General features: G+C 36.8%; 1 protein-coding gene across 3 annotated transcripts in view; it reads right to left on the reverse strand.

Moving 5' to 3' along the window:
* The window catches only part of DNAJC13 (DnaJ heat shock protein family (Hsp40) member C13), a 125532-nt gene that overhangs the window by 77528 nt on the left and 23788 nt on the right, over positions 1 to 24216 (reverse strand). For all 3 annotated transcript variants that reach the window (XR_006718734.1, XM_045503630.1, XM_045503629.1), the window contains exons 3-9: positions 12575 to 12650; positions 11404 to 11553; positions 10924 to 10965; positions 7392 to 7592; positions 4915 to 5121; positions 4728 to 4823; positions 4270 to 4361 (exon numbers count right to left, since the gene is read on the reverse strand). Coding sequence is in view for 2 of the 3 variants with exons in the window: in XM_045503630.1 (XP_045359586.1) it covers positions 4270 to 4361; positions 4728 to 4823; positions 4915 to 5121; positions 7392 to 7592; positions 10924 to 10965; positions 11404 to 11553; positions 12575 to 12650 (864 nt within the window). In the remaining variant the exon portion in view is untranslated. The remainder of the gene's footprint in view (positions 1 to 4269; positions 4362 to 4727; positions 4824 to 4914; positions 5122 to 7391; positions 7593 to 10923; positions 10966 to 11403; positions 11554 to 12574; positions 12651 to 24216) is intronic.

The raw sequence follows: 24216 nt of genomic DNA on the forward strand, positions 1-24216 counted from the left end.
TGTCTCCCTCTCTTTCTGCCCCTCCCCCGCTCATGCTCTCTCTCTGTCTCAAAAATAAATAAACGTTTAAAAAAAAAAAATTCACCCAATTAAAATGTACAGTTTAAGAATTCTTAGTAAAGGGCACCTGGGTGGCTCAGTCGTTAAGCACCTGACTTTGGCTCAGGTCATGATCTCACAGTTCATGAGTTCAAGACCCGCATCAGGTGAGCTCAAGCCCATTCTAAGTGAGTAAAGCCCCACTTTGGGTAAAACAGGAGTCCTGCTTTGAGTAAAACACAAGCCCCACTTCTCTCTCTGTCCCTTGTGGGATTCTCTTTCTCTGCCCCTTGCTCACTTGTGCCCTTTCTCTCTAAATAAATAAATAAATAAATAAATAAATAAATAAATAAATAAATAAATAAATAAATAAAAAATCTTAGCAAGTTTTTTCAATTGTGCAACTATCCATCTGTGGCATACTTCCATCACCCCAAAAAGTTTTCATGCACCCATCTGCAAAAGACTCCTCAGCATCCAGGCAACTCCTTATTTTCTATCTCTGCAGTTTTAACTTTTCAAATAACTTCATCAAGAGAATGAAAAGGAAAGCCACAGGCTGGGAAAAAATATTTATAAAAGCCCTATCTGATAAAGGTCCATTATCCAAAATATACAAAGACCTCTTAAAAGTCAACAATAAGACCAAGAACTCAATTAAAAAATGATCCAAAGTCCTTAACAGACATGTACCCCACCAAACACAATACACAGATGGCAAATAAACATATGAAAAGATACTCAACACATATGTCATCAGGGAAATGCAAACTGAAACAGTGAGACACCACCAGGCACTTACTAGAATGGCCAAAACTGAACACTGACAATACCAAATGCTGGTGAGGATATGGAGCAACAGGAACTCTCATTCACTGCTGATTGGAATATAAAATTCACAGCCACTTTTGAAAGACAGTTTGGCAGTTTCTTACAAAACTCAACATCCTCTTACCCTATGATGCAGTGATCATACTCCTTAGTATTTACACAAAGGATGAAAACTTACGTCCACACAAAACCAGCACTCGGATTTTTACAACAGCTTTAATGGAAGCAACAAGAGGTCCTTCAGTAAGCAAATGGATAAATAAACCATGGTATGTCCAGACAATGGATTATTAAGTGTTAAAAAGAAATGAGCTATCCAGGAATGAAAAGACATGGAGAAAATGAAAGAAGCCAATCTGAAAAGGCTACATACTGTACAATTCCAACTATGACACTATGGAAAAAGCAAAACTTTGGAGACAGTAAAACGATGAGTGGCTGTCAAGATTTAGGAGGGAGGGAGAGATGAAATTAGTGGAGCATTAGGATTAGGATTTCCTCATCCAAAGTATTTTTACTGCTAGAGAGGATCTGTGGACATTTTTAGGGTGGTGAAAAGTCTGTATGATACTATAACAGTAGATAAATGTCATTATACATTTGTTCCAATTATACAATTGTAGGTTAGTCAATTTTAACGTATGTATCATTCTGGTAGGGGTTGCTGGTAATGGGGGAGGCTCTGCCAGGAAGTCTATGAGAAATCTCTGTACCTTCTGCTCAATTTTGCTATAAACCTCAAAGTACTCTAAAAAATAGTCTCTTAAAAATGCAAATAAACAGAATAATATGTAGTCTTATGTGTCTTGCTTATTTTACATAAATTTTTAAGGTTCAGTCCTTTCTATTGATGAATAGTTTTTCACCATGTGGATACTCAACATGTTTGCCTATTCATTCACCAGGTAATATATATATCAATTGTTTCTAGTCTTGGCTGTTAGGAGTAATGTTATTATAAACATTCACATACAAGTTTTTATGCAGGCATATGTTTTCATTTCTCTTGAGGTAGACACCTAAGAATAGAATCACTGGGTCATATGATAACTTTATGTTTAAGAAATTGCCAAACTATTTTTCAAAAGTTTATGACTTTATGTTCTCCCACCAGCAATGTAGGAGAATCCACATGCTTGCCAACAATCGGCATTGCCAGTTTTTTCGATATTACCCATTTTACTGTATATGTAGTGGTTTTACTTTTCCTTAATGAATCACGGTCTTTTTATGTGTTTATTTACCATTCACATATTTTCCCTGGTGAGATATCTATCTGAATATTTTGCCTACTTATTTTTTGGGTTTTTAATTTTTTTACTATTGAGTTAAAAGAGTTCTTTATATATTCTAAAAGCAAGTCTTTTACTACCTATATGTGTTTTCCAAATATATTCTTGCTGTCTGTGGCTTGTCTTGTCCTTTTCTTAATGGGGTCAAAGTTTTAAATTTTAACAAAGTCTAATTAATCAGACTTTCATGAATTATGTACTTGGAACTATATCTGAAAACCTTTTCCTAGAGCACCTGGATGGTTCAGTTGGTTAAGCGTCAGACTCTTGGTTTCAGCTCAGGTCATGATCTCATGATTCGTAAGACTGAGACCTGTATTGGGCTCTGTGCTGACAGCATGGAGCCTGGTTGGGATTTTCTCTCTCGTCTCTCTGTGCCCCTCCCCCATTTGCATGCACTTGCACTTACGCCCTCTCACTCTCAAAATAAACATTTAGAAAGAACAGAAAGAAAGAAACCTTGTCCTAATCCAAAGTCACAAAGAAACTGTTTTACTTTTTGCATATAAACTTGATTGGGAATAATGGCATCTTCTTCCTAGGGATCAAGATCAAACAATGTATGTACATAAAGCACATGACAAACTGTAACTGTTGAGATCCCTCCCCTGATTAGAACATGTGCAGTTTTTTTCCCCCCCAGAAGTTCTCTTCCTTGAATTCAGGACAGGAAAAAATACCACCTTTTTGCTTAAAATGTCATTTTTGTTGAACTTAGATCAAAAGCTTTCCAAGGTAAGAAAAGAGTTACTGGTCATACTACAGGAAGTGACAGGACTTCAATAAGGCTGCATTCTGAACAGTGGCAAAATGTGCCAGAACCATTTCAACTATGCTTTAAAAACAGATTCAGTCTCAATCTTTTTAAACAGCACAGAAGAACTGCCTGGAATGTAAAAGCTGCCAATACCATGACAATGGCTTAGTATATGAAGAGAGTTCTAGTCATTCACAGGATAGCATTCAAGTTCTTTACCTCACAGGAGTTGATGAGCTATAGCATCTCACAGCTTTTCACATCAACAGCCAAGTCACAGTGATATAAAAATAATCAGGCTCATTCCACTGGAAAATTAGTAACTAGACTAATGAAACTAACTTATAAAAACCTAAAAGTATATCTAAAGTAACTTGCTGCTGTTATTCAAACAAGTTAACAATGAAAAGTGAAAGGTGCTATTTTAAAGTGCTTTATTTAAAAGCATAAGTTACAGAAACACACCTTATTTTCATCATTTCATTTAAAATCAAATCACCATTTTTATTTTTTAGAAATTTGAAAACGGGATCTTTATTTTTTTAACATTTATTCATTTTTGAGAGATGAAGAGACAGAGAATGAGTGGGGGAGGGGCAGACAGAGAGGGAGACAGAGAATCTGAAACAGGCTTCAGGCTCTGAGCTGTCAGCACAGAGCCCAACGTGGGGCTTGAACTCACGAACCATGAGATCATGACCTGAGCCGAAGTCGGACACTTAACCGACTGAGCCACCCAGACACCCCAGTGAATGGTCATTTTATTTTATTTTATTTTTTATTTTTATTATTATTTTTTTCAATATATGAAATTGTCAAGTTGGTTTCCATACAACACCCAGTGCTCATCCCAAAAGGTGCCCTCCTCAATACCCATCACCCACCCTCCCCTCCCTCCCACCCCCCATCAACCCTCAGTTTGTTCTCAGTTTTTAAGAGTCTCTTATGCTTTGGCTTTCTCCCACTCTAACCTTTTTTTTTTTTTCCTTCCCCTCCTCCATGGGTTTCTGTTAAGTTTCTCAGGCTCCACATAAGAGTGAAAACATAAGGTATCCTTCTTTCTCTGTATGGCTTATTTCACTTAGCATCACACTCTCCAGTTCCATCCACGTTGCTACAAAGGGCCATATTTCATTCTTTCTCATTGCCACATAGTACTCCATTGCGTATATAAACCACAATTTCTTTATCGTGAATGGTCATTTTAAATCTGCACCAAAATAATGCTGCCTTTCCTAAGTTATAGGATTTTAAAGATCTAGATCATAACTTTGTTTTTCCTTTGATGGAACATTTGCCTTGCACATACTAGGATATTAAAAGCTGGATGAATTAAAAAAAAAAAAATACCTCTCTGTTGAAGAATATTTCCGTATTTGCCCTTTTATAAATTCAATGGTAAAAAGTTGTGGATTTTCTGAATCACAAACCAATGCAAATACCTAGTGAAAACAAAAAACAAGTTCAACAAATGGTAGTTTTATGACATTTCCTTAGAACTACAGACTACCCTTTTAGCTTACAAAAGTCAGTATTTAAAAATTGTTTGCAGGATCAGAATTTAAGAGCTGCTTAAAAGTCTCAAATTGTCATACCATTACTGAATAAAAAGTTTCATTCGTTGTATACTTGGAAAACAAATTTTGTAACAGTCACTGTTCTAAGTACAATAAATATAATAATGTGAAGAATTAAATAGATTCTCCTTATTTTCCATTTGTTGGGACATGAAAAATTACTACAATAGAATATTATCCTATATTATCAACAGGAATAAACCTCATTAAAGCTAATAATGTCAAACTTACTTCTCCTAAAGGCTTCAAAGTTGCAATATTGTATGTCGCTGGATCACGTTCTACTAAACATGTTTCTGTAAGCGCTAGGACTCGTTTTACAGGCTCCTTCAAACAAAATTTAAACATATTAAAAAGTTATTAAAAAAATACGTCAAAATCAGATGAACAAATTATCATTTTTAATATAGAGTCTTACCGAATGTCTAGGTGATATTTTTTGGACTATAAACTCTGCTAACGATGTGATGGATTCATCAGTGCTGTATTTTCCAAAGCGAAGATTCAAATACTGCTCAAATTCTAAAGGTTCTTTTCTGATGCGCAATGAAATACCTATGTAGTTGCCAGCATGATCTATTGCACTTTTGATAATTTCTTCTCTTTGCTCTGAAGCAAATAAATGCTGCACAGATTTTAAAATTTGAAAAGTCAGGATTGAAACAACTAAAATGTGACCATTTTGAATCAATTCACAAGAAAGAGACTGAAGTAGCAACTCTAAAGAAAAAAAAAGATAGTGGATCTTATCAAAGGTAAATAAGCAGTGTGTTATATTTGAACCACTCAATTAAAATCCCAAAGTCTGGGATATAGAACCTTGCAAATAACTAACTGAATGGAAATTATTTCATAACTTCTCAGGGTCTGGTTCCTATCATCATGTGGAAAACAGAATGCTGGGGCTTCCCAAAGTGGTCCCAGGGACCCCAGCCAAGTCCAGTAGGGGTAGTGGGTACTACGTGGGTAGGATTCCCAGTTTCAACGAAAGTAGCTCTGATTTAATGTTTTTATATAGTGGGCTTTCTTGCAAGATCACCTTGAGGAATGTTTATGTTTACAAGTCATTGGCTGATGGATATTACAAATCAACCTCCAAGAGTGTACTTTACAAAGGTAAGGATAAGGTACTGCTATCTGCATTTGAGTCCTGGAAGCCAAAAATGCTAAATGGGCTGCAAAGGACAGGGCAGGAGAGTGCCATGCAATGATAAGAACTGTCCTGTCCATATGCCAATACCTCCCCTACTGGCTGAGTAACACTGATTGAGATCACGTTTTAAAACCTGATTTTAGGGGCACCTGGTTGGCTCAGTCGGTTGAGTGGGCAACTCTTGATCTCGGGGTTGTGAGTTCAAGTCCCACACTGGGTGCAGAGATTACTTGAAATAAACAAATAAAATCTTAAAACCTGATTTTATTCCCAGCTGCTTATAACAGTTACTATATATGCAGAAGGTACCAGATAAAGGTTTGCTAAATGAATCTGTCATGGTATCATATTTGCAGTGAATTGACTCATTTTAGCTAGCATCTTTTAAAAGGCACAGTATGCTTAGAAAATGGATGATTAAAATTAAAACTACTTGATGCCATGAAAGCAATAAAAACTGTTGGTAACTGAGGAGTATCAGATAATTCTCATCCTTAATGTTTACCTCAGGCACTGTAAGGCTTAGTTGAATTACTGTGATATAGTTGTCCTGTTAAGGTCTGCAAGGCTACACTCCTGTAATTAGGTATGGTTTCCACCAAGGGGTTAATCATTACAAATTTCCACTGTCCATGAAAGAGATAAGATAAGCCTTTGGATGGCACTTCAACAACAGGCTTTAGGCTGCTCTAGGGTGGGGAAGGAACCTAATTTTCTCTTTGGGCCTAGATCTTTTGGGTCTAGACTCAAAGGTAACAAAATGTCTAGATATGTGTTCCTAGAGGAGGGACACCAGAATTGTACCCATCACCCAGGAAAAGGTGAAATCCAAGATGGAAAAAGGCCTCTAACTCCCTATTTTGTAAATCAAATAGTTCAGCACCCCTCCCCCATCATCATTCCCTTCTACTACCCTATCCCCTTGTGTTATCGAAAAGTTCCGGGCTTGCCCTGGCTCTACTACCAAGAGAAGGATAATTTATCCATAGAACACTAAATCATAAAGTAGCGGTTCCCAGGCCACTAAGATATCTACAGAAATTAAAATTCTCAAGAGAAAGGAAACTTGAGAGTAAGCTCAACTGAGCCTTTCCTTGTGGAAACTCTCCAGTGCTCATCTTGAAGAGGTGAGATTTCATTAAGGAAGGCAAAATGTTTCTTATAAAAAAAGATGGTCATCATTTAGAGTTCAGCTTCTATTACCAATTAACAAACGGTCTGAGCATCTTAAGTGGCTTTTGCTATACCTCACAATTCACATATAATTCAGAATTTCAAGATAAAAACATGCAATGAACTCCAAATTTGAAGTTTCAATGAATACTCAGACTTCAGATTACAAACAGCTGGGGAAAGGAGGAAAGACTATAAAAATAAAAGATCTTAAATTACTTTTTCAAAGAAAGCTTAGAATCTTTCAGTTAAGACACTGATATAATGAAAATAACAACTGTAACCCCCATTTACTGAACACTAAGACACATATTATGCTAAGCATTTCACATAAATTATCTCATAGAACCCTAAAACAAAAACCTATGACATACATATTACTCTTGTCACTTTAGAGAGCTCCACGTTGAGATTCAAGCTCAGGTCTCTTTGATAACAAAGCACGTACTCTTTAATACCATACTTCCTTCCACAAGACACATGTAATGTAAATAGAAGTGTAAAAAAACCCCGCTTTCCTTCAAATGGTTATGTCTCTTTTTAAATGACTTTTTAAAAATACTACTTACCAATCTACTAAATCCTCCATAAAGTATACAAAATCCCCCTTGATAATCGGAGAGATCTACAAAGCCTTCAATATTTCTATAGTCATAGGAACAGAGGACTTTGTTGGTTGCAGGATTAATTTGGTCAAAGCCTCCAGGAGTGACTTCTAAAACAACAGGTTTTCTTGTATCACTCCAGTGGTGCTTATAGCAGTTATACCTCTAGAGAGACAAACAGTATTACTTTTAGGTTCATATTTAAGCTTACCATAAAATAAAATCACATTTAATCTCTCAGTCACTGCTAAAACAACCAGAAATCCAAATATTATAATTATTTACAGCTACTATCCAATCGTTTTTGTTTATTGAGAGTGAGAGCCAGTGTGTGAGAAGTGGGGGAGGGGGCGGGAGAGAGGGAGGGGGAGATAAAGAGAGAGAGAGAGAGAGAGAGAGAGAGAGAATGAATGAATGAATGAATGAATGAATATATCTTAAGTAGGCTCCACACTCAGCTCAGAGCCCTACTTGGGGCTTGATCCATGAACTGTGAGATCATGACCTGAGGCGAAAAGAAGAGTCGGACACTTAACCGACTCAGACACCCAGGCGCCCCTACTAGTCAAATTGTTAAACATATTAATTTTAACTATTTGGAGGTTTGTATTTAAGTAAGAATGTTCACTCAAACTGAAGAAACTATGTCCTTTTTTTAAATTAACAAAAGTTCGGGTTACAATATTTTGTGAAACAATTTTAAGTCAGTCTTATGCAAATCTATTTTTTAAAAAAAGGAAATCCTAAAAGAATACTCTGAAATTTTTGCCGGGGAAAAAAGATTTCAACTTTTGTTGATGGATTCTTTTAATCCAACTTACATATGGAAAAAAGCTAAGTCACATTTTGGGGAAGTTACAGTATTCAATGTAAACAACCTGAGCTGGTTCAGTATATTAATACAGATTTTCTTCCTATACACACAAAAAATGCTGAAGCCTCAGTCTGACCTTACACTTTTCTAATCACACCAAAGGTATAAATCTGATCACATTAGTAAGTCAAATTCCATTTAGATAATGACATTCCTTTATAAAGTACCTACTATCAGAATGATTAGAGGGGTGCCTGGATGGGTCCGGAAGTTAAGTGTTCGACTCCTGATTTCAGCTCAAGCCATCTCAAGGTTTGAGAGATCAAGCCCTGAATTCCACTCTGCACTGACAGCAGGGATCCTGCTTAGGATTCTCTCCAACCCCCTCTCTCTCTCTCTCTGCCCCTCCCTCACTAGCATGCGCATGTACTCTCTCTCTAAATAAACATTTTTTTAAAAAATTTAAAAAGTGATTAGAATGGTTAACATCCATTTACTACCCAGTTTTATTCTTAAAAAGAAAAAGGGCTTCAGTGAGGCTGCTAACCAAAATGATATGATACAAGAGAAAATAATTCAAAATAAAGACAAAATGAGGCAAGAGAAAATAAAAATAATCAAGTGTCAGATGTGAAATGAATCTCCCCTCACCCACCCACTTCTCTACCCAACAATATAAAGAGGAACACACAGTCAGTTACATGACTCTGAAGGTAAAAGTAAATTGGATGCTCAAGAATACAGCTATTTCTCGGGTGCCTGGGTGGCTTAGTCAGCTAAGCATCTGACTTCGGCTCAGGTCACGGTCTCTCAGGTCATGAGTTCGAGCCCTGTGTCAGGCTCTGTGCTGACAGCTCGGAGCCTGGAACCTGCTTCAGATTCTGTCTCCCTACGTGCCCCTCCCCCACTCACACTCTGTCTCTCTCTCAAAAGTAAATAAACATTAAAAAAAATTTAAAAAGAAAATAGTACAACTATTTCTAATACTGAAATGAGAGAAATTCTCTTGTAGGTGTTTAGAAAAGTGAGAAGGGCATTCATAAACACCTCTACAACACCCCAACACTGAACCTAGCAATGAGCCTCAGTTTGGCTCAGGATCATATGACATCAAGTCCCCTTAGCACTACTACTGATCGATGACATAATGCACATTATAGTTCCATAAAAGGAATTCTGCAGAACAAAGGGCCTGCATTAACCCAAGAATATGCTTAGAACCTTGACTCTGAACTAAAGGATGGAGCAGTGCCACTCCTCTCCAGAAGGGAAGCCACGAAAATGGTGGTGCTTTTCCAAACTATGCTTGTTCATGTGCCCCAACCCACTCTGCAGGACAGTCTCTATTCCTCCCAGGTGATAATCAATGGCCATAATGAGATGTGCTGATGGAAACACATCATTATCCCTCAGGATTGCAGAGGCTGAGAGAGACTCAGACACCTAATTTAGGTATATCTCAATTGAAGGCCTGAGTGTCAAATTCAATTTATGCAATAGTGTTCAGCAGCAGAGAATCTGGGGGAGGAGAAGGTACCATTTATTCCTGATATAAAATTAAGTGGACTGTCTTTAGAGACACTGTTTCTACCTCAAAGTTCTGAAACATACTAAGTTGCTGAAGTTAACTGATATAAAGGGAAACTTACAAACAAAATCTAAAGTATGCTTTTGGAAGCAGCAGTTTTCCAAACAGATGAGGAATATGGAAAACTCAACTGCCAACATGAAAGAAATTGTAATTTATAGAAATGTGACTGTGGCTCATGAGCAACAAGCAACAAGCAGCTTGCCAACAGCCATTAATCTATTTTAAATGGCTCCTGAGCAGTCACTTGCTTGACTTGAGATCAGTGAAGCTTCTGGGAGGCTAAAACTAGCAGAACATCCACAGAAAGAATGAGGGCTTAAAAGGCAGGGAGACGGTGCTGCCAGCTTCTCAGAATTCAATTCCTGCCTTTTACCAGAAGAGCCAGAGTTCTGAACAGTGCTATCAGTTTAGGCATTATTCTGCCCCCTTGCCCGTTATAAATCCAATACCTTCTCACGGAAAGAAATTCAGTATTTCCAGGGAGTGAAAAAAAAGCACGGACTCCCATTTTCCCCCCTCAGGAGTCTCCAATTTAGTTTAAATGCTGGTGTAACATGATTACAGAATGCATGAGAAAGTTAGGAAGATTCTAATAAGCAACCCTGACTTCCCCAAAGCTGTCAGTGCACCATGCAAAGCCTTACTAGAAGCCAGATCCAGTGCAGGCACATATAATAAGACAGTTCTGACATACCCCAAACTTCTTAAAACCTTAATGCTTCTGAAACAGAAAAATCCTACACAAAACAACTGCTGCAGGTTCCAACAGTGTGTTGCTTACGATTGCTGTTTAGAATATTGAATAAAAAGTACCTGAGTGGTAACAGCATTGTTTTTATTGCTCCATAGTTCTGCCTGAAGACTTTTTTCCCTGTCATAAGCATTAAGTCATAAATCTAATTCCTCATATCTGAGTTTCCTGGTAAACTACATTCATCCATCACATAGTGCCAGACAACATTTAATGATGATTCCTTTTTTCCCTTCAGCTTTGCCATAAAAGGAACACACAGACCACAGAAGCATTTCTATATAATAATGGGCAACATTAGAAAAATAAAAATAGATATTAATAAATGCTAAATACTTGCCCTTCCTGTGATTTTTCCTTCTGAAAAATCAGTTCTAAATCTCTGAAAGAGAAAACATAATCACAACTTATGACAACAGACTGGTAAGGAAGATTTGCAGTTCAGTTCTTTCTATCCAAAACACGTAAAACCCCAACTTGATAACTTTGATATTAAAAAAATGTTACTGAAGATATAGTTTAAGGCTGTTCAATACAAAATGTGTGGAACTTCACTGAAAAACAAGATAGATTAAACACACGACTGCTTTGCTCTATATATGTGCTTAAAAAGACTAAACACTATCAAACATATCTGGATTTTCCAGACTTTCCATTAGAGAAAGTGAAAGTTTCACCGAATCAAGTTAACAGTCAATAAGAAAAAACACTGTGGTCACAGAGACTCAAAACATTAATATCTGTACTGTAACGTAACTGTTTAATTTAAAAAAAAAAAAAAGAGGAGAAATTTAGCTTATTAACACGGAACTGTTCTTACCAATGCTTCTGTAAGAAGTTCTGTTCTGTGCTCTGTAGAAAATTTTAAAGTTTCTGACTTCTTTCCACTGCCTTTACGAAATGTGAGGTTGAATTCTGTTCCTTGTCCTTTCCCAACGGGACTGACGCTGCAAATGTCTCCATAAGGCCACTAACAAAAAGAAATTCTCTCAAATGATGCTATAATATGGTGAAATACAACATTGTTTTTCCTGCTTTAATTTCACAATAACCGATTAAATTACAAAATAATACAGAGGTCTAGAAGGTGTCACATCTTATAGTAATTCTGTAACACAAATTCTTTTTAAGGTTTTCGGTTATCAGGGACAACAATTAAAAAATCCCATCTGTTTCCAACTTTAATGATTACTGACATTAATCCAAAGCAATTAAAATACAAACAAGTGAAAAGAAGTGAGGAATAAAATTTTATGATTACCTGCAGATCTGCTAAAACAACAAAAAGGAATCTGTAAAACATGTCTAATTTAGAATTAAAAATAAACTAGATTATAAATATGTTTACTTATCCATATTCAAGCTAGTCTTGCCTTTATAAACAGTAATCCTACTTCCATGACAAGTATTTTCCATTTACTGCACTGCAACTTCTGTATACCTTTATCACAATATTAATACCGCCTAGGGGCGCCTGGGTGGCGCAGTCGGTTAAGCGGCCGACTTCAGCCAGGTCACGATCTCGCGGTCCCTGAGTTCGAGCCCCGCGTCAGGCTCTGGGCTGATGGCTCAGAGCCTGGAGCCTGTTTCCAATTCTGTGTCTCCCTCTCTCTCTGCCCCTCCCCCGTTCATGCTCTCTCTCTGTCCCAAAAATAAATAAACGTTGAAAAAAAAAAATATATTAATACCGCCTTTAGAACTATAATGAACTAACGTACCAATTTCACATAAAAGAGACGGCAATCAAAAGTAATATATCAAAAAGTTATACTCCTTAGAGCCTAGAAATAAACACATTTTTCACTACCCGCTTTTATTTATTTATTTTTGGTACTGAGTACCAAGCATTATATAAGCATATCAATCTCCTTCAAAGTTGACTTTTCTAACCTAAAGTACAGATTTCAAGAAAGGGAAATCATGGGTCATATCCTGGCTTTTAAAATTCAAATGGAGTTCAAAACATGCCTAACAGCTTCTAACATGATTACCTGATTTGTTACTTCTAAGGTATTGGGATTATATGTAGTAATCGCATGGGTTCCAACTGAAAAGACACGCTTATACCTACAAAGAAAGACAAGTACTTAAATTTAGTCTTAAAAGAAACATTTTATAATAAAATAGGATACTAACACAAAAAGAATATTTCAATAAACATAAAAATTTAACAATTAATACTAACTAAATAGAGCTTAGTTTTATATTCCCACATTTTTTGATGTTCTAAAGTGTTATCGGGGAGGCTGGGTGCCGTCTGGATACTGTTCACAGGCTCTGCTTTGTTCTCCATGCATAAGTTCATAGACAGACATGAATGGGTAACAACTGGAAAAGGGTACTGGGACAGTGGAATCAACAATTTTGTATGGCAAACTTAGGGAGATGTTTACTGTAGTCTGAAGCTGGGACAAAACTGAACAAGCAAGATGAAATGTGCGAAAGCTGCTAGAGCTCTATTCTCCTCTACCAGGAGAAATAACTGAAATTAATGAACTCTTGAAGAAAATCCAGAACTTGAACAAATTTTATCAAGAAGATGGTTGGCTGATCAAGATAACTCAGTAATCCTCAGAACTGGATGAATTAATGAGTGAAGAAGCATATGAGAAAAACATAAAATCTACTGAGGACTCAAAATGGAACTCCTAAATAACCTAGTATAAAACAAAATGACCAAAAAAAGAAACTACTATTGGTATTAAAACCCACCGACCAGGGTACCTGGGTGGCTCAGTCAGTAGAGTGAATTTGGCTCAGGTCATGATCTCACAGTTTGTGAGTTCGAGCCCCACATGGGGCTCTGTGCTGACAGCTCAGAGACTGAAGCCTGCTTCAGATTCTGTGTCTCCCTCTCTCTCTGCCCCTCCCCTGTTGGCACTCTATCTCTCTCTCTCAAAAATAAAGATTAAAAAAAAAAAAAAAAACCCACCTACCACTCAGTTTACGTGAACCAGGGAGATCCTTAATTAGAGAAATATGACCTATGCAAGCAAGCTTGTGTTGACTTACTATACATGAAGTTTAAAAGATACCACCCGAGGATACCAAGATTCTAAATGGGAAATTTTATTAAACAACAACAACACTGCACACTACTAATTCTTTCAAAATACACTTTCAACAAAACCATGACGCAAAGGAAGGAAAAGCTATGGCCTGTAACTGATCAGTCACAACAATATTCTGGAATCTTAATAATTTCTATTTAAGCAACTACCTATTATAGTTAAGTGTTGCAACTCTATAGAAGTAGGAAGCTTATACACAGACAAGCCCCCAAGTTTCACTTCCCACTTTACTTCCTTCACTTAAAGTACCATATCTAAGGAAAAAAATCACTTGGGTATCAATAATCCTTTAGGATAGAGAGGAATTCATAATGATAAAGAACCTGAATAGAAAAACTTACTCAAAAATAAAGAATTAGTTCTTTAAAAATAAAATAAATACAGGGGTGCCTGGTGGCTCAGTCGGTTAGGTGTCCAACTTAAGCTCAGGTCATTATCTCATGGTTTGTGGGTTCAAGCCCCATGTCAGGCTCTGTGCTGACAATTCAGAGCCTGGAGCCTGCTTCAGATTCTGTGTCTCTCTCCCTCTCTGCCCTCCCCCGCTTGCACTCTGTCTCCAAAAATAAAAATGTTAAAAATAAAATAAATACATAAAACATTAGCTAGTCTAAAAAAACAAAATTAAGAATGTAAGAATTCATAATCATACAGAAGACATAAAGATGTGTGTAACTCTATGCAGATAACTTTGAAAATTATGAATAAACCAACCCCTATATAGAAGAGTTTAAGATAGCTGTAAACAATTACGACCTACAAAATAACCATGGCTCCAACAAGGAGGTGAATGCTTTAAAGGAACAGATAAATACCATGCTTCTTAAACTGTTCCAGGAAACAGACTAAGGACAGTTTCTAAATTCTTTTAGGGACACTAAAATCTGGTAAGACAACACACACATTAAAAAAAAAAAAAAAGATACACCAATCTATTTTTAAAATAAATATTAGCAATAGGGGTGCCTGGGTAGCTCAGTTGGTTGAAGCACTCGACTTCAGCTTAGGTCATGATTGATCTCACAGGTTGTGAGTGCAAGCCTCTCGCATCCGGCTCTCTGCCGTCAGCATAGAGCCTGCTTCAGATCCTCTGTCTCCCTCTCTCTCTGCCCCTCCCCAGCTCATGCGCATGATCTCAAAAATAAACATTAAAAAAATAAATAAGTATTAGAAGAATCAAGTAACATATTAAAATAGCAGTATACTATGACCAAAGAAGGTTCATGTTAGGAAAACAGATTTCAATATAAGAAAAATCTATTAATATGATTGGTCATATTTTATCTATTAGTATTTTAGTTAAGAGACTTTTAAATTACTAAAAATGGATGTTAAATACAATCAAATGCTTTTTTGATATTTATGGAGATCACAGTTTTCTGCTTTAAGCTACTAATACAGTAAAAAGACATACATACCTTAAACAGCAGCCATTATCAGACTGAACAGTAAAACACTAGAAGGATTTCCACTGAGATCGAGAGGGCTTTCACAATTTTTCTATTGCCTGTTTTTTTTTTCTAATTAGTATATTATATAATAAAAATGATAGTTATTTCCATTTGGGAAAAAAAGAAAAAGATTTTATTGATCTTTACCATATATTTATTTACAAAGTATTGCCATGTTACAAATACCTTTTCCCTAATTTCACATGTCTAAAATGGAGTGGGATAGGCACCTGGGTGGCTCAGTCAGTTAAGTGTCCGACTCTTGATTTCACCTCAGGTCATGACTTCACAGTTCTTGAGTTTGAGCTCCACATCTGGCTCCGTGCTAATAGTGTGGAGCCTGCTTGGGATTCTCTCTCTCCCTCTCTCTCTGCCCCTCCCTCACTCATGCTCTCTCTCCCTCTCTCTCAAAATAAATAAATAAACTTAAAAAATAAAATAAAAGGGAGTGGGAAATGATCCAAAGAGAGACTACCTAATATAAAAACATTCATTTGCTGCTTTCTAAAGCTGAGTGAGGGTTGAGAGATTGGCGAAGTATATAAGGATTAACCTAAACAGTGAAAAAGTCTCAAAACTTCAGAGGCTTTAACAATTTACAAGAACCAAGAAATAAGATCTTATTAAACCACTATCTACCTTAAAAGATTACCCAATGAAATCAAATGTATGATAGAAATGTGAATTCACAATTCTAACTTTCAGAATCATCTTGAGAGCCAAACATGCCAATTTTTATAGTCTTGAAGTGAAACTACAGAATTTCTTTACTTGACTTTGGGAGCAAAAGAAAGAATTAAAGAAGAATTAAATGCCTGAAATGTTTCCAATGTCAACTCGTGTTGTCACATTCAACACCAGCTAGGAAGATATTCTTTTCAATCATGTACTAATTTCCTCCACACAACCAAACCCCTTTTGACATCTTTCTCATTAACTTTGTTGCCTAGATTAGTGCCATGTGAAAGAACTTTCCAAGAAAATGGAAATGTTCTTTATCTATGCTGTCTAATGAGGCAATCATGAGCCACATGTAGCTATTAAGCACCTGAGATGTGGCTAATGCAAATGAATTTTACATTTATATGTGATTAAATTTAAACAGCCACAGGTGGTTAGTGACTGCCATATGGCAGAGAGCACATTCTAGATACTTCAGCAAAAGGATCCTAGAGTTAAGTGTCATTAGGCCCAAAGCACTGTTATGACTAGCAAACTAGAGCTATCTTTCAGATAAATACTGATCTCTACAGCCTCCATAAGAAAAAAGTTACAAGGAAACAGATTTCTCTTTCATTCTTCTCTCTTCCCCCTTCTCTTATTCCATGAGCACTCCCCCCGTTTCAGTCCTCTAGAACGGCTGCTGCACTTCCTTTAAGTATAGAACAAATACTTCTAGGTCATTAAAAACACCTTAATAAGCAGCCCTAAACCTTCAAAGATTACCTATAAAGCCTCCATTGATATCAGATTTAGAAATTAAAATCTGAATGATCTCACATGTATGGTATGTTAGTCACAGTACTTGCAAACTTAAGATTTTTTTCCTATCTTTTACTAAGTCATTAGTACCCTAAGTCAAGAAGAATAGACAAAGATTCCCTAAGTTCAGGGAGGTACAGGTCTTCATTGTCTTTGAAACTAACTTCTCACATAAGACCCAGGACTGCATACAGCACATGCTCAATGTTTACCAAATAGCTAAATAGGCCAATCCATCTAATAATAAACATGCATTCAAATCTATGACCTAATTTACTCTTGCCTTTAAAACAGAATAGCAACTACTTTCACACCAGGTTTTACTCATTTCATAACCACTATAATATCAGGAAATGACTAAGGTCTTTATTTTTATGAAAGAAAATATTCCCATTTTATTTGCTATCTGCAAAAAATACCATTTATAAATTATAACTTAATTTGCTATTCTTATGGGTTTAAGATGAATTTGTTGGCTAATTCCTTAAAATTATTATAAAGCTCCTATAAAAAGTTATATAAAATCAAATAAAAAAAGGAATAAAGACTAAAATAAAAGGTATGAGAAATTTATGAAAGATGCCATATGTATATGAAGAAATGTGAAAGCAAACATCTTTTCCCCCAATTGAGAAATTAATATTCATTATTGATTTTATTTACTGCACTTGTTTCCATTTTATTCAGGAAGTGAAGGTATACACATGATTAAATGTCTATAGGGAATAGGCATTTTTTCTCCTCAAGTTTTCATAACTCATTTATTCTAATAGGACAGCTTAATAACAAATATAATTTACATTACCCATTAACTCTAATGTTATTTAGAATCAAGAAACTGATGCTATTCAAATAAATAAAAACATGTTTGAGGCAACTGCCTTATCTATGGTTCTTTTTGCTCCCATAACTATTGGTGATAAAAATAAGAACAAGTAAAAAGGTGCTAATGACCGTGCTGACTGGAGATAAGAAAGATAATCTGTAACAAAGACCACCGAAGCAAAAGTTAGGGATGTAATCTGGTTTTGGATTGGACAGGTGATGTTCAGGTTTTTTTTAACAGACTAAACTTATATTAACTTACATTAAAATAAACACTCCTGTACTACTTAATTCCTGCAGATTAAAATGTTATTCCATTCTTAAACATTCTAGTCCTTATAAATATTGTTTTCCTCTTTGAATAACTTTTTATAACATGATTTTTTCCCTAGGGCAAGTTTTTTCTTAGGAAAAAAACCTGTTAGATCAGATACTGTATTAAGTATTCCCATGGATTGACCAAATATTAAATGAGCACAAATCAGTGCTGTGTACAAGGACATGGCAGTGAATGAGGGAGTCAGCCCCTCAAAGACCCAGTTTCCTCCCAATATTTTATGTATTGACTAATTCAGACATCTGAAATGAACTGCAAAGTAGTTAAGAGCTAAGATACTTGTCAGTCATTGTTTCAAAGTTAATTCCAGACTTGAATACTCCTAACTGGCATGTATCACTTTTGTGTAAAATTTAGGCATTTTAGGCAAACTGTGTAAAAATTAGGCATATCTAATAGTGTCAACATTAAGAGACTGCAAAAATACTGGCCACCATCATAATACTCTTCTGCACAAAAATTCATTATCATTCAACTATCTCAAACTAGAGAAAATTCAACAGTACTTTCTTTGTTTTAGTAGAGAAAAAGCTTATGTTTACTATAAAATAATGGTTGTCAAATTTCTCAAGGTCATAAAACCTCTGTGTATTACTTTTAAAGTTAAGATCTCTGGGGCACCTGGGTGGCTCAGTCGGCTGAGCGACCAACTTCGGCTCAGGTCATGATCTCATGGTTTGTGGGTTTGAACCTCGCTCTCTGCCCCTCCCCCACTCATGCTCTGTCTCTGTCTCAGAAATAAACAAACAAACATAAATAAATAAAGTTAAGATCTTCAATCCTTTCAGTAGATAGCCTATGCAATGTGCCTCAAATAAGCCAAACAGATCTAATCAGAGTTGGAAGACAGACATTATGTTTTGGAGCCTAGTCACCATAACATACAGCTTGAACATTTACAGTAGTCTGGGCAAAGTTGGCTAGTTTTAATTGTTCATTACTCATGCAAGGGAACTAACTAACCTTCCTTAAAAGTAATTCTATTTCGTGGTGCCTGTGTGACTCAGTCTGTTAAGTGGCTGACTCTTGATCTCAGCTCAGGTCTTGATCTCAGGGTCATGAGTTCAAGCCCAGCGTTGTGTTCCACGATGGGCATGGAGCCTACTTAAAAATAAAAGAAAAAAAAAAGTAATTCTATTTATTTTCCAGTACTGCAGATACTGCCCATTGTTCCTTAGGATTAAGCCAATATAGACTTCCCCACAAATTTCACCCTCTGGTCCAAGTTCTGTCTTTCAGCTTCACAAAGGTATAATAATTTTTGTGCCAACCAGACTTTCCCTTTGAATCCTCTTCCTAAGCTGAACACCCTAGTTCCTTCGACCATTTTAAAATAAGTTTTGGCTACCAATTTCTAGGAAGCCATTAGGACACACACAGAACATAGGGTTCTTCCTTTTATTATTAAAAGCTTGAAAATCCAGTTAACTGAATTAGAATTTTAGTTCATCAAATAGTGAAACTAAGGATAACTGAAATACAATGTTTCTCAAAGAGTTAGGAGATCAACGTTAAGCACTGCTAAAGGAGGCACTACAGCTTAACAGTTAAAGCCCACCAATTCTGGAGCCACACTGCCTGAGTTCGAACACTGTCTGGATTATTCACTTTCTGTGTATCCTCTGATAATCTGCTTAACCTAAGCTTCAGTTTCTCTATCTGAAAGATGTGGACAGTATATATACCTATCTCATAATATGAGAAGTAAAAGAAATAATCCGTGTGGAGTGCTTGTCACTTGCTGTTTATAATTGATAAATATTAGCTATTTTAACATTTATTCTTGAGAGATAGAAACATACAGCATGAGCAGGGGAGGGGCAGAGAGAGGGGGAGACCCAGAATCTGAAGCAGGCTCCAGGCTCTTAACTGTCAGCACAGAGCCCAATGCAGGGCTCAAACTCGTAAACAGAAATCATGAACTGAGCCAAGTTCAGACATTTAACCGATGAAGCCACCCAGGCGCCCCAATGTTAGCTATTCTTATTGGTATTATTCTGTTAAATAACAGGGAGGAGGGGCTCAAAACTCCAGTAGAGTCACTGAATTAGTTATAATTAGTATCATTATGTTTCCAGTAACCATGACTGCTAAATTCATAATACACAGAAAATAACAGGCAAAGTGATCAAACCTTAACAGCCACTCATCTTTTTACTGTCTCCAAAATTCTGCCTTTACTGCAATGTCATACAGTTAGAATTAAACAGTAGACAACCTTTTCAGACTGGCTTCTTTCACTTAAGTTTCTTCATGTCTTTCCTGGCTTGATGGCTTATTTCATTTTCGCACTGAGTAATATTCATTGTCTGCATATACTACAGTTTATCCATCCTTTCACTTACCGAAGGACATCTTGGTTATTTCCAATTTCTGATAATTATGAAAAAAACTGCTAGGAACATCTGTGTGCAGGCTTTTGTGTAGACATGTTTTCAACTCTTTTGAGTAAATAACTACAGAGTGTGATTGCTGGATCATATGGTAAGAGGATGGGAGTTTTTTGGAGCATTTACTCCACTGACTTTAGAGTGAGTACTGAAAGATATGAATTTATTGCCATCATGTTGCTTGTAGAGTTGGAGTTTCTGGTGGTGTTCTCTGGTCCTTTCTAATCTTTGTTGCTTTTGATATTCATTCATGTATTCATTCATTCATTCATTCATTCATTCATTCATTCATTCATCTTTTCTCCCCTCAGAGAGTTCCCCTTCAAATTTCTTGCAGGGCTGGTTTAGTGGTTACAAAGTCCTTTAATTTTTGTTTGTCTGGGCAACTTTTTATCTCTCCTTCTGTTTTCAATAACAGCCTTGCTGGATAAAGAATTCTTGGCTGCATATTTCTCTGATTCAACACATTGAATATATCCTGCCACTCTTTTCTGGCCTGCCAACTTTCTGTGGATAGGTCTGCTGCAAACCTGATCTGTATTCCCTTGTAGGTTAAGGACTTCTTTTCCCTTGCTGCTTTCATGATTCTCTCCTTGCCTGAGTATTTTGTGATATGCCTTGTTGATGGTCGGTTTTTGTTGAATCTAATGGGAGTCCTCTGTGCTTCCTGGATTTTGATGTCTGTGTCTTTCCCCAGATTAGGAAAGCTTTCCGCTATGATTTGTTCACATAACCGTTCTACCCCTATTTCTCTCTCTTACTCTTCTGGGAGTATAATTCTGATGTTGTTCTTTTTAACGAGTCACTGATTTCTCAAATTCTTAAATCGTGCTCTTTTGCCTTAATCTCCCTCTTTTTTTCTGCTTCATTATTCTCTGTAAGTTTGTCCTTTATATCGCTGATTCTCTGTTCTGCCTCAGCCATCCTTGTGGCCGCAGCACCCATCTGAGATTGCAGCTCACTTATAGCATTTTTTATTTCATCCTGACTAGCTTTTACTTCTTTTATCTCCACAGAAAGAGATTCTAATCTATTTTCGACTCCAGCTAGTATTCTTATTATCGTGATTCTAAATTCTGGTTCAGACATCTTGCTTGTATCTGTGTTGGTTAAGTCCCTGGCTGTCGTTTCTTCCTGTTCTTTTGGGGTGAATTCCTTCGTTTTGTCATTTTGAAGGGAGAAAAGGAATTAAGGTAGGAAATATTAAAATTAAAAAAATTAAAATTAAAACATTAAAATTTAAAAATTAAACACACACACAAAATAATCGAATAAATGATGTTAGATCCTAGGTGTGTTTTGGTCTGGGTGTTGAAAGTGGCTTGACAGATTAGAGAAAAAAGGGGGAAAAAAGAAAAAAAAAAGGAAATCATCTGAAAATTTGAAAAAATGAATACACTGAAGTAGACGAAAATGAAATGATGGAAGTAAAACAATTTGAAAACATTTACACAAAACTAAAAAATAAAGAAAAAAATTAAAAATATTTTTAATAAAAATTTAAAATAAAAATGAAGTTTTTCTCTCTCTGTATTCAAGAAAACAAAAAAGAGCAAAAAAAAAAAAAAAAGGAAAGAAAGAAAATTGAATAGTTGGACCAGGTAATAGACTGAAATACAACTGAAATTACTTTGTTTTCCCCTAAAAGTCAAACTATGAAGCACTTTATAGTCCATAAGCTAAGCAAGTGGTGAGACTTGTGTTCTTGAAGAGGGAGGTTGGCTCAGTTAGGCAGGGCTTAGTGTAAAGGCTCCATTCTCCACTAGATAGCGCTGCTAGCCTACGGGGGTGGATTGTTGTGGCACTTGTAGGTGCGTATATGCAGGCTCAGGAGCGGTGAAAATGGGGTCACCCAGATACCCAGTCTCTAGTATCGGAACTCTGTTCTCCCCGATTAGCAATCACGCACCTATCCTTCGTCTTCAGCTTCCATCCACTCGCCGTTTCCACGCTGTCCATGACCAGGCCCCAGGCAGCACCTCCCTCCCGAGTTTTGTCTCAGATGCGGCTGCCTTCCCCAGCCCCCCACTTCTGAGGGACTGCGGCTTTGACCCGCTCCACCCCTCTGTGAAGGGTCTCACTGAGCAACCACCGGGTGCCAGCCCGCCCCAGAAAAAGTTCACGAGAGTGTAGCAGCAGCGTCTCAGGGATTATGAAAATCATAACACACATCTGGTTTCACCCCCAACAACCTTGTTCCAGCACCAGCGAATGTGGGCGTTCTCTGGGGTCTGCTGGGTCCAGGTGGCCTTACAGCCTCTACCAAATGTCCTTCCAGCAGTGGAACCGCTTCTCCCCATGTGGCCTGAGAACCTCCCAAAGAGGATTTGGAGTTTTTTAAGAAACCATCAAACCGTCTTCCAAAGTGGCTGCACCATTTTGCATTCCCACCAGCACTGGATGAGAGTTCCCTTTGCTTCATATCCTCATCAGCATTTGGTGTTCAGTGCTCTGGATTTTGGCCAATCCAATAGTTTTATAGTGGTATCTCTACATTTGCATTTCCCTGATGACTTATGATAGGAAGCATTTTTTCATATGTTTATCTGCCAAGCGTATATCTCTTTGGTGAGATCCCTATTAAGTCTTTGGTTCATTTTTTTCATTAGGTTGTTGTCTTATTGTTGAATTTTAAGGATTCTTTGTGTATTTTGGATAATAGTCCTTTTTTAAATGTCTTCTACAAATATTTTCTCCCAGCTTGTCTTCACATTCTCTTGACAGGGTTTTTCACAAAGCAGAAACTTTTAATTTTAATGAAGCCTAGCTTATCAATTCATTTTTTTGAATGTATTGTCACATCTTTGGTGCTGTATCTAAAAAGTCATCACCAAACACAAGAGTCATCTAGATTTTCTCCCATGTTATCTTCTAAGAGTTCTGTGTTTCACATTTAGGTCAGTGATACATTTTGGGTTAATTTTTGTGAGACGTATAAAGTGTGTACTTAGATCCTTCCCCTCCGCCTCCTTTTTGCATGTCCATGTCCAGATGAACAGCATCATTTGTTAAAAAGACTATCTTCTGCTCCTTGAAGCTAGCTTTTAATGCAACACTGTGTGTAAAATATGAAAATCTTATAAAGCAGATAAATTCCTATTTGCACTTCTGGGTGAAAAATGTTCAAATCCCAGACTAATATTAAGCACAAAGAATTATATGAAGAATACACAAAAAGTGTTCAGGATGAACTCATCTGAGGTTTAGAGACTGGCAGAGTCAAGAGCCAGGATCAATAAATCAAGGGAAAAAACCCTCGGGATTTCTAGGATTATCAGAGTTGGTGACGTGTTAATACCAGGCAGCTAAAGAGTACCTCTTCTTTTCTAGGATTCCAATTTCTACACATAAGGTATCAGAAATTTGCGATCTTCACTTTGAGTCACCTTTCCTATTTCCTGTATCTAGTCACTGCACTGACTGTATATGAATGTCATAAGGATCTGCCATTTAATCTCATGAACTGATTACCATATATCCCAATGTATTAAAATCCCTTTCAGATACTAAAATGCCACCCTTAAATTCAGAGCATTTGCTACAATTAATATATGCAAATATCAAAGTGACCCAGAAGTAAATGCCCACGTTTTACTTGTGATTTCCATCCAGAAAAAACAAAGAACCATATTCTGAATATCACCCTCAAGTTTCCCAAAGTGAAACCGCACTTCTGCTTTAACTGAAACATATGCATCTTCCTTCCTATCGGAAATGATGTGCTTAGGCCAAAAAGGAAACTTTGCTCTTTCATGAAAGTGCTTGTTACTCCTGAAAGCTACTCCGTCTTCCTGCTCCTTCCAGAGCAAGCATAGAATTATGTACTTTCCAAGTGGGAAAATGACAAGTGTAGGAGAAAAGGTTACTTTGCTAGCCAGGGAGACTATACTGAGTGAACAGACCTGAAGTGGTAACAACATGAGTAGTGGCTGCAAAATGAAACACATGAAAACTATTACAAAGGTAACATGAAACGGGAACAAGGGAAATATGTTAAGAGGTAAAGATGGTAATTTAGGCATATCTTAAGAAAGAAAAATATTGGGGCGCCTGGGTGGCGCAGTCGGTTAAGCGTCCGAC

Source organism: Leopardus geoffroyi, chromosome C2 (genome assembly GCF_018350155.1).
Source record: "Leopardus geoffroyi isolate Oge1 chromosome C2, O.geoffroyi_Oge1_pat1.0, whole genome shotgun sequence".
NCBI lineage: Eukaryota > Metazoa > Chordata > Mammalia > Carnivora > Felidae > Leopardus > Leopardus geoffroyi.